We start from the raw sequence: 11,420 nt of genomic DNA, 5'->3' as shown, positions 1-11,420 counted from the left end.
TTTACTCAAATTATTTTGCTCAAGCATTTCTTCTATTTCTGCTAGCATACTCACTTGGGCCCCCTTAGTAGAATTACATAATTTAATGGAAAGAAAGAATATAAAATATTTTTTTTATAAGAATGTACACACTTAATCAAGATAGATTAAAGAATAATTGTAATAACAATAGACAATTTGCACATAATTGTTACATCTAAGAAAGTTTGACTGAAAATTAATTATAATAGCTTCAACATGTACAAAATATCACAACTACTATAAAAATTAGATCAAAAAATAATTATAATGACATTTGCAAATCTCTACTTTCAAGAAAAAACTTGAAAAAAGAATTATTACAATTAAGAAAAAGTGAAATATATCTAATTCTAATAGAAAACTTTGAGAAAAGACAATATTTTTGTAAGAAGAAGTTGTGTACAAATGAGACCAACTCAAGAATATACTTCTCATAGAATGTAATCTTTGAATAATAAGAACACTTACGACGACTCTTTCATGTAGTAAACCACGCGTCTTGCAAATATAAGACGATTTAAATATGTTTCCTATCTTTCTTTGAAAATCAGGCTTCTAATAAAATCCTACCTTATCTTTTCCACATGATCATAAATTTTCCAGTCCGCCTTTCAAATGCATTGTGGACCACGCCAGCGTTAATGTGGGCGAAGACCACAAATTTCCAAGCTACAGAGGAATTCGATTTTTCTCAATTGTGTATAAATGGAGCTCCTTGCTTTGCTTTGTTCTTCACATCTCCAACTCTTGTGCAAGAAAAGAAGTGTGCAGATTGCATTAAGAGATGGCTTTTGAAATGAGGGTTGCATTCGCCATTTTCTTGGCGCTTTTCAGCTTCCAAAGCGTTTTGGTGATGGGTACGCAAGTTTTTTTCTATTAAAACATTATCAGATGAAATAATGGTTGTTTTTCTCTAGGTAAAAATTACATAGGTCAGATGGTGTTAATGGTAACTTTTGATAATAATGGAATAACTTGTTATCATTGATGAAATTTGGTTTATGTCCAAAAGTTGTTCTCATTCATGAAATTTGGTTTATATTCGAAAGTCGTTAATGGGGATTGTATGCAGGTGAAGGAGGTGTGGAATGTGAGAAGCTTCCTGTAGAGATGTGTGCTTTCTCTGTCTCATCCTCCGGAGCTCGCTGTGTGCTCGAGAAGAAATACTCTTACGTCGCCTCAACACACGAATCGTCAGTAGAATACCAGTGCCAGGCAATCTATTCTCTTACAATACTCCAATCGTTTTTCTCTTCTTTCTTATTTAAAAATTGTATGGCTATTTTTATTGGATAATGAATGAGTGGTAGATGTGCAATTATATTCCAGTCATCAGGCATAATGGCGGAGAAGATGATGGAATGGATTGAGAGTGAGGAGTGCCTGCAAAGCTGTGGGTTGCAGAGAATGAGTGTGGGCATGTCGACTGATGATCTTTCTGAATATTCTGATTTCACCTCTAAACTGTGCTCAGACAAGTGCCAAAACAGCTGCCCCAACATTGTGAATCTCTATCTCAATCTGGCCGCAGGGGAAGGTAAGTGCCCCATTATTCTTTTTTCATTACTCTGAGGTTAATGATATGATTATATTACTGAGAGAGATGGTAACAAGAATAAGGATTGCAGGAATATATTTACCTCACCTGTGTGAGGCTCACAAAACACGAAGCCGGCGAATGATGTTCGAGAGTGTTGCACCTGGGCCAACTGTGAAGACCTTTTCCCTTGGTGGAGTTGCCCCTGCACCCTATTAGAATGAGCCAGCCTTAAATCTCACACACTAAGCAATATATTAAGTCTGAAGAATGTTAGTCAATTCTGAGTGTTCAACACTTTTAAGTCTAGAAATATAAGCTTAGTGTATGTGATTTAAGCCATTCTTACTAGATATATTATATGTTTCTTTGTTAGTAATGTTGTAATTTAATAAAAGTTATATTTTCCATCATTCATAGATTAAGTAATCTATGGATTTAGAATTTCACATGTTGTAGATGCATTCTAGCTATGAAGAGATTTGTTGTCGTAAAAGCAATCTAGCTAAAGTTTTTAATAACAAAGTATTTCACTACGATTTGCAGAAATTAGGCATTTTGTTGGTTTGTCTTCAATGAAATTTTATCTTGCATAAAATTAATTGAATATACAAATTTCGCAATATAAAAAGCTACGAAAACCTTTAAGTTGAGCAACATGTTAATTTTATAGAACTTATTTTTTATTACCATCTCCCCATGATGACCGACTTGAATGTAGACATATTGCACACATTAACTAGATATATTTTACTTTTTGTTACTCATTACGGTATCCTTGACCACACTATAGTTTTTATCATATTAATTTAATTTATATATTAATATTCGTGAAAGATTTAAAATTAATCTACAATAAGCTCAGAAGTGGTTATCCAAATAAAAATACAATTAAAGACAATTCGGGAAGGATTTAAGTAATATTATTACTACTCAATATCCCAAAATTGTATGGGGTTGCATAAAGTCATGGAAATCATTAGGTGTGTAATGTTTCACAAATTTACAATATAAACATGAAGGTTCAATAGTGGGTGTGTTAGTGTTTCCAATTGCTTGTTTAAAAATACCTAAGAATTAGCCAAGTCCTATCAATAGATTTCTGGATTAGTGGCCAATGGACATGATTCAACCCCAAAGGTTGCAATTTTCTGCACTCCAGGTTTTGCTAGACCTAGTGGGGATTCACTTTGCTACATTTAAAGATATAAAATTATTGAACTAGCTAAGATTGCAATTAAGAAGATGGTTCTCATTGGATTTCAACCATGACCTTTACATTTAACCTTGAATTGGCTCTAATAATGGTTATTTATCTATACTTGCACAATTGAGAACAAATCCTACATGAAGCTACACCTAAGGACACGAAATCAAAATGATTTTGATTGTATTATTGAGAGAGATGGTAACAAGAATAAGGAATTCAGTAATATATTTACCTCACCTATGCGAGGCTCACAAAACATGAAGCTAGCGAATCATGTTCAAAAGTGTCACACCTGGGCCAACCGTGAAGACCTTTTCCCTTGGTGGAGTTACCCCTGCACCCTACTAGAACGAGCCAGCCTTAAATCTCACACACTAAACAATGTATTAAGTCTGGAGAATGTTAGTCAATTTTGGGTGTTTAACACTTTTAAGTCTAGAAGTATAAGCTTAATGTGTGTGATTTAAGCCATTCCTACTAGATATAATATATATTTGCTAGTAATGTTGTAACTTAATCAAAGTTATATTTTCCATCATTCATAGATTAAGTAATCTATGGATTTAGAATTTTGCATGTTGTAGATATAATAATGTTGTTCATTCTAGCTATGAAGAGATTTGTTGTCGTAAAAGAAATCTAGCTAATGTTTTTAATAAGAAAATATTTCACTACAATTTGCAGAAATTAGGCATTTTGTTGGTTTGTCTTCAATGAAATTTTATCTTGCATAAAATTAATTGAATATAAAAATTTCACAATATAAAAAGCTACGAAAACCTTTAAGTTGAACAACATGTTAATTTTATAAAACTTCTTTTTTATTATCATCTCTCCATGATGAAGGACTTGAATGAAGACATATTGCACACATTAACTAGATATATTTTACTTTTTGTGACTCATTACGGTATCGTTGACCATACTATAGTTTTTTATCATATTAATTTAATTTAATTTAATTTAATTTATATATTAATATTCATGGAAGATTTAAAATTAATCTACAATAAGCTTAGAAGTGGCTATCCAAATAAAAATATATTTAAAGACAATTTGGGAAGGATTTAAGTAATATTATTAATACTCAATATCCCAAAATTGTATGGGGTTCCATAAAGTCATGGAAATTATTAGGTGTGTAATGTTTCACAAATTTACAATATAAACATGAGGGTTCGATAGTGGGTGTGTTAGTGTTTCCAATTGCTTGCCTAAAAACACCTAAGAATTAGCCAAGTTCTATCAATAGATTTTTGGATCAGTGGCCAATAAACAAGATTCAACCATAAAGGTTGCAATTCTCTGCACTCCAGGTTTTGCTAGATCTAGGAGGGTTTCCCTTCGCTACATTTAAAGATATAAAATTATTGAACTAGCTAATATTGCAATTAAGCAGATGGTTCTCATTGGATTTCAACCATGGCCTTTACATTTAACCTTGAATTGGCTCTATTCAAGGTTATTTATCTATACTTGCACAATTGAGAACAAATTCTAGATGAAGCTACACCTAAGGACATGAAATCAAAAGGATTTTGATTCTTAGAATTTTTTTAAAATAAATTTAAACTTCCTAGACCGATTGATGCCTAAATCCTAGGGTAATGGAGTCAATTAATAGATAATCTTATATCTATGAGACAAATTTAAATCCAACCACTAAATCCTAAACATCCATGCATTACATAAACATCTAATTGTAATACATTTAAGATTCTACTTAATAACCACAATTGCATTCTCAAATTCAAAGCACCATGCTTATAGAATTTAATTCTTTCCTGGAAAGAAACCTACGAAACATACAACATATTCACAACAATACAACAAAGCAAAATCAAGACATCCTTGATATATATTGATTCATTTGAAAGATAATAATACAAAAAGGAGACAATCTCAAGGTATTTTTCATTTAATTTCTCAAAATAGTTGGCATTGTTTATAGACCAAAAATGTCTACAATTTTCTTCTATTATTCTAAGACTAGACACACTATGTCATCTACCCACCCAAAACATCATTTTAAAAGCCGTACAAATGATCTTGAATTCCCTTTTATAGGAAAGCAAGGGACCACAAGCTTCAAATCATTTGTAAATGGGCCAAATACATTTTGAATAATTTTATAATATGCCAAAGGCATCTTTATATTTCAAAAGAGACAAAAACTATTTACATTCAAAGGTGGGAGACTTTGCTTGTTATGAAAATGTGATCCATCAATAGTGACTTGATTCCCTCAAACTGCTTATGCTAATGTGGATGCTCTTTGGACTAGAAATCAATGAAAATAAAAATTTGTTGAAGACCTCATATGTTGCAATTGAAAATTTATAAAAAATTAGGGCACTAAAATCTAATGGCTAATTGAAATGATAATCAAATAGACTTAGTTTATTTTGGTTAACCATAAGGTACCCATGATTTGTTTGATCTAGCAAGGTCCTTTCTAAAACAACTAAAATGTAATTTAGATTGCATCCTTTCTCATTTCTATTCCTTTATTCTAAAGTTGTAGATATGTTGGCTAAGTTGGAAACACAAGTGACTAATCCGACCATTTGGTATGATGAGACATCTCTCCTGGATTCAATAAAACAAATATTAAATTATGATGCGAAATCAATTGGTCACTATGATTTGAATCCTTTTCCTACCTTATCATGACGATGCTTTCCTTTGGTTGTACCAATTCTTTTTATAAGTTCTGGAAGGTAGCCCTTTATCCTTCCTTGCTTATTAGTGTTTTTTTCATATGTTGTTTTCTCTCAATGCTAGTTATTATCCTTCTAGTTTTTTGAAAATCGACCTTTTATTTTTCTCTTATTTATCTATTTGATAGAACTAATGTTTCCAACTTGGGAGGACACCTAGTTTAGGTCAAGCTTAAGGATTGCAAGTTTCTCAAGACTTATGAGGAAGCTTGGGAGATTTTGATGGTGGAATTTTTTTCTCCCTACATTGAAGCCATGAATGGCTTTAGCTAGGATCACTTTTCATTGTTTTTGAATTCCCACATGTAGGATATATTAATTATCTGGGGCATCTCTTTCTAGGTCTCTATGGAAACTATTACTATTACTATTGCATTGCATTATAGGGGCATCAGACTAGCAAAGAAAATTAAAGGTGATTACAAATATGCCATTTAAAAACCTTTGTAAATGGGGAGAAGACTATATGTTTCCAGAATGTATTTAATAGGAAGGACCTCCAAGGGTCTGACCCAAAATTGTAGAGGTATTGATGATGTATGTTACACTAAATTTTTGTTATAAATGGTTTCATGCCTTCCTCTTTCCTATGCTAAATCATTTCAGACACAGATTTAAGATGAATTGTTTTCTTGATTTTCTCCTCCTTGGAGGATTTTGTTAAGAAAAATAAGAATATCAATAATACCCTACCCCTTACCCAATGTTTTATCCTTGATCTATTAGTATAGCTTGGCTCTCACCCTACCTTTAATATCCACCCCAAAATTGTCAACCATTTCCTCCTTGCTGAAAATGAGGGCTCCATTCCTAAAAACCATATGGTGGGCCTCACTCCCCATTATTCTAAAGGTGAGAAAGTGAGGTTCTCAAACCCACTTGAGGACTCTCATATCTCTATCTCTGATGACAACTCTGACTCCCTCAACTCTATAGGATTACCCCTTTGCTCCCCTAACAAAGATCTTACCCATGACCTAGGTGTCATCTATATCTTCACCATCCAACCTCAATGTCGTCCTAAATCTATATTCAAACTGAAATTGAGCAAATCTACAAATCCTTTAATACCCACATGGACATTTCTAAATAGAAACTAGCCCTACTTTACTATTGCAAATACAAGATTCAAATCCTTAAATCCTTGGTGTTCAAGAAGGAACAAGAGTGGTGAAAGGAGTCTATTATTCAAGGCATCTAGTATATAATGAAGAAAACGACTCCACATTTGATGACTAGGAGAAGATAGACAAGTAGGTGTAGGAAATCAAGAAGGAAGTTGGTTCGAGGATCAAAGGTGGCTTCTTGAGAGGAGCAATGAATCAATACATTCTTTTGAAAACTATTCTAGACAATCGCCTATCGTAATAATTCCATTAAGAGCACAACCACTGCCATTCAAGTCTTGCAATAGAAGCTAAAAAAAAACAAAAAAAAACACATAGATAGCGTGATGCTGGTTTCCAGACTTTAAGCAACTCATACCTCATTGCCTAAAAAGAAATAGGCGTTCCATGAAGAGCCCTCACTCCTCTCCTTATATGTCTACGACAACTAGTTCTAGTGTCTCTCCTAAGGAGGTGACCTTTGAAGACAAACTAAAATTTCTTAATAAACAATGAAAGACCGTTAAGAACCTGAGATCTTTAAATGATCCTTAATTCTGCATTGATCTCTAACTAGTTTCCTAGTTTCCCCTACTTTACTTTTCTGTTTGTTTGCCTATTATAACTTTTCAATTTTATTTTTTCCCTTTTTTCAATCTCAATGCTTTTGAGATTCACTCTCTACCTATAAATGAAATCAGACCCTTCCCAAACTTACCTAATCTAAGCTATCACATAAATTAAAACAACTGATACTTAACATCAGTATAGTTAAAAATAAAATAAATCTAGAATAACCACAAACATGTAAATTTCATCTTTACAAGCGAATACATTCTAATTATGACCACCTCTCGTTTTCATACTCTTCTTTTTCATGTATTGCTCTTCTAATTTCAAACATCATCCTGACTGCAGTAGTTGTTGAAATTCAGAAACATTTAAAAAAAATTAATTATGACACTAAACAGTCATCATCATCAATTTGTACACCATTTTGAATAGCTTACATGTTAAAAGAGTTTTATATGTAGTTGAGAACTGTTTTGAATGTGAAGTGTTTTGGAAATATATCATTGTTGGGACCAAAATAGTCCAAATGTCCTTCACTAGAAGTCCATATTTTGATGTTGATTTCCATCTTGGCTTAAATCTCGGAGGAATATGTCCCTCGCAATCTTTGAATATGCCTTTTCTCAAACATCAATTTATCATCAATTTTCAGAGTCATCTCAGAATTATGGGAGATACCAACAAAACTGAAAAGACTGTCTGACTGGCGTATGCCATCAGTATTTCAGAGTTTCTGGGAAGTCCAGTGCACGGAACTTGTGGAAATTATTTGTAGCCTTCCTCTTTTATTCGCATTTGTCATCTCTGACAAAAATATTGTGGCACGTTGGACAATCAAATGACTTTCATAATGAGTGGTGATGATATTCATTTTGAAACAATCTTATTTTTCAGGTAAAATACTCTTCATTCCAGTTTTCATTCTTGGTAAGTGTAGGGATTTCTACCCTCTATTCCAATTGCACCTCATGTTTGTTGACTAAGATTATGTAAAGTAGTTAAGGAACCTTTTGATATAAGAAAATTAAATTAAATGAAAAATTTATGTGACTTCACAATGATATTTAAAATTGCTGAAATTGATTCTATTTCAGATGTAAAATTTAAATGCATCGCTACAAATTATGTTTTTATTTTATACCTTCATGATTTAAAATCTTTTTAGAATCGTTTTAGAAGTGCATTGGCTGTAAATATTTTGATAATTAAATATTTTAAATCCTTTCAAATAAATTATATAATTATTAATATTTAGTTTACTATTTTAAAAAATTGGACTTTTTTCAAAAAAATTACTTGATTATTTTATGTTCCTCTTTTTACCTTATTGAATGGCATTTTCTATTTTTTCTAATATTTTTTATTAAATTTACATTTCCTTTTATCATTATTGTTTAATTTATATATTTAGAGGCATTTTTCGGCCATCTTATAAAATGTTTAATTTTTGACATATTTCTTGATATATATGACATGGTTCTTAAATATTGCTCTTTTCTATATGAAAAATATATGATAGTATTGTTTATGTTTGTTAATCATTTCTCACTTTGGTTACTCGATTGTGACTAACTCCTTATTGTTGGTTCCTCTAAACAATAGCATAGAAAAATTATTCTCATGCAAGTTTTCTTATAGTTCAATACCTTATCAAAAAACTTACATATATTTAATGTATAAATAAAATTAAATGAAAATTTGAATGCAAAATAATAAAATCTCTCTTCTAATCTATAAATTTGAATGAAAATTTAGTGTAGTATCTAATACTACACTCTCTCTTCTAATCTTCACACCACTCTATTGCTCTCTATCTCTCTATCTCAGTGACACACTTGACTTTTCTCCATCTTTGCAAAACGCCCTGATTTAGTCTACTAATCACCCTTTTAGTTTAGTTAAATACTTCATTATCATTGACAACTCAACTCACTCAACCACCCCTGTCACGCCACATCTCAAATCGATCATCTCTCTATATGTTGAATTTCCCTCCAAGTAGAATTCAAATATTTTATTCTTTTTTTTTTGTCATCTTAGAGATTTTTACTGCAAAAGATTTTTTATTCTCTGTACTGAGATTTGCTATGCATATTAATTTCTTCCTTTTTGTCTTCAAATCATTCTCTATGTTCAGATTACTAACTTTAATAATCTTCATATGTCCAATAAGATCTGATATCCTTGAGCCACAAAATAGTCTCCAACATGATCGTCATTAATGCATTCTCCATCCTTTCTCGACCTAGTCTAATTGGATCAAAAACTACCTCATTTAATGGAGACAATCTCTACAAGCAATGTCATTCTGACATTCGTATGGGCTTTCATTTTTTATGCATGTTCCATGTCTTCAAATAAATCATCCATGTTACCTGGTCAACCTAAGTCAACTGCCCATGTGGTCCAATCAACTATTGGCATGCATTGGTGGCGTCATAATCTTCTCATTTGGTCAAAAACTACATCTAGGATCTTATTAGTAAGACACAAAGCAGCCAAGGTAAACTAAAACCCTTATCACTATAGATCAAGCAAGTCGCCATGTAGAAATTCAAGTCTTGTCAAAAAGATAAGTCTCTCCTAAAAGATTGAGTCTTGTCGAAGGGAGAGGTCTCCTCAAAAAGCACAAATGTTGCCAAGACAAGATGGTGTCACAATGAACTCTGTGAAACCCAAACACAAGGAAGGAGGGAGGGGGTCCTACACGTACAACCCACTGCCTAATTAGACGATTGAGCGCCTGCCAACTGGACTACTACACACACATGGACGAAGTGGGCCTGGCAGTTAGCGTTTGTCGATGTGACAACACTGGTGTCAAATCAAACCCTTTATCGCCATAGCATTCACCAACCGCCAAGAGATAAGAATGCTCACAATGAAAACCCCATCTCTTACCAAAATCTACACATAATACTAAAGTGAAATCCTCATTGGCAAGACAGTGATCTCATCACACCGAAAAGAGGTATTTCGACGTAGTTCAAAGGAACGACCAGAGGGAAGAAAGGTCTTGCTGAAAGGCAAGGTCCTCTCGAAAAAGGCTTTTTCCACCATTCCACAAAGGAGCCCACACAAACTGGGAGATCCAACCCGCAACCACCACATGGCACCATCAAACTCATGAATGAAGGGGCCCACATGACCACAAATCAACATGAAAGGGCCACAAAGCAGCTATCACCTATATATCTGCGTGCACTTGGACAAAGTGGGCCCGAAACTCCAAGAGGGATCATCGCCAAGAGTTAACATATTTCATCCAGACACAAAAACCATCATACCAAAAAAGTATTTCAGTATAGCTCTATGTTGGCCATTTAAAGGAATTTATTATGTGTCGCATTGATTTTTTGTCATTGATGTCAACACTAGTTGTTTTGGCTGCTTTATCGGTATCCTTTCGGTCCTGATAAGTTGTTTTGTTTTTGGTTGGATTAAATCATGATGATCCAGGATGCTCCAGTATGTTTGGGTTATGGAATTGGCTTATTCATGCTACTCAAATTCATGTTCAGTTAGTTGGTTTTGATTTGGTGATCAGATGCTATCTAGTATGCTGGCAAGATTGGTTTGTTGTTCTGGTGAGCGTTTCAATAGCATAGCTTTGTTGAATATCTTTGATGATATGCATACGTGGTGTTGGTGCGGCTCCTACTAAAGATTCAAGATATTGATGATCATCGTGTTCAAGACTTGGTTAGACCTAAATTGGGTCCCAATTTATCTAGGTTATGGACCGGCTCAGTGTAATGTGTGGATTGGACTTCTCGATGTGTTTATGGGATGTCTTATGGGTTGGATATTATTTGTTTGGTCTCAGGCCGATATGTTTTGTAATTATGTAATATTTTTATTGTCTGGTGGCTGACCTTATTGTTTGTGGTTGAGGGTTTATATATATATGATGTAAGATTTCATTGTAGATTATCATCGAATGGAATAGGAGCTAATAATATGATAATCATTCATGCAGAGGATTTGGTTAATCATTGGCGATCGATTTGGGTTTATGTAAGAGGATTTATTCCTCAGGGATTGAGCTTAATCAGAACTGTATTCAGGCATATTAGATGCTATCATTGCAGTTCATTCATTCTTCCAGATTGTATTCTGGATTTTTATGTAGTCAGTGAGACTCCTTTTGTGATGAGTAGTGTGCTCTAGGTTGTTGGCCTTCCTGCAAGTGCAGGACCCTACATTGTAATCACATACTTACTACAAAAGTATTATGTGACTGTGGGTAGGCT

General features: G+C 33.3%; 1 protein-coding gene across 1 annotated transcript; it reads left to right on the top strand.

Annotated features, from left to right (window-relative positions):
• Positions 1 to 746: 746 nt before the first annotated feature.
• On the top strand, positions 747 to 2,096 carry LOC131074578 (uncharacterized). Its single transcript, XM_058011213.2, has 4 exons — positions 747 to 878; positions 1,094 to 1,236; positions 1,351 to 1,558; positions 1,650 to 2,096. Exons 1-4 carry the CDS (start codon positions 806 to 808, stop codon positions 1,775 to 1,777), a joined length of 552 nt encoding a protein of 183 aa, XP_057867196.1. The 5' UTR covers positions 747 to 805; the 3' UTR covers positions 1,778 to 2,096.
• The last annotated feature ends 9,324 nt before the right edge of the window (positions 2,097 to 11,420 follow it).

The sequence above is a fragment of the Cryptomeria japonica genome, chromosome 7 (assembly GCF_030272615.1).
Source record: "Cryptomeria japonica chromosome 7, Sugi_1.0, whole genome shotgun sequence".
Classification (NCBI taxonomy): domain Eukaryota; kingdom Viridiplantae; phylum Streptophyta; class Pinopsida; order Cupressales; family Cupressaceae; genus Cryptomeria; species Cryptomeria japonica.
Note: the sequence above shows the minus strand (reverse complement) of the source record. Positions and strands in the feature narration are given on the sequence as shown.

Bases quoted from the DNA above. Each gene is read 5' to 3' on its own strand.
- LOC131074578 (XM_058011213.2), top strand. From the start codon at position 806: ATGGCTTTTGAAATGAGGGTTGCATTCGCCATTTTCTTGGCGCTTTTC. The intron at 879-1,093 runs GTACGCAAGTTT...GATTGTATGCAG, and splicing joins CCAAAGCGTTTTGGTGATGG to GTGAAGGAGGTGTGGAATGT. The intron at 1,237-1,350 runs GCAATCTATTCT...ATTATATTCCAG, and splicing joins CAGTAGAATACCAGTGCCAG to TCATCAGGCATAATGGCGGA.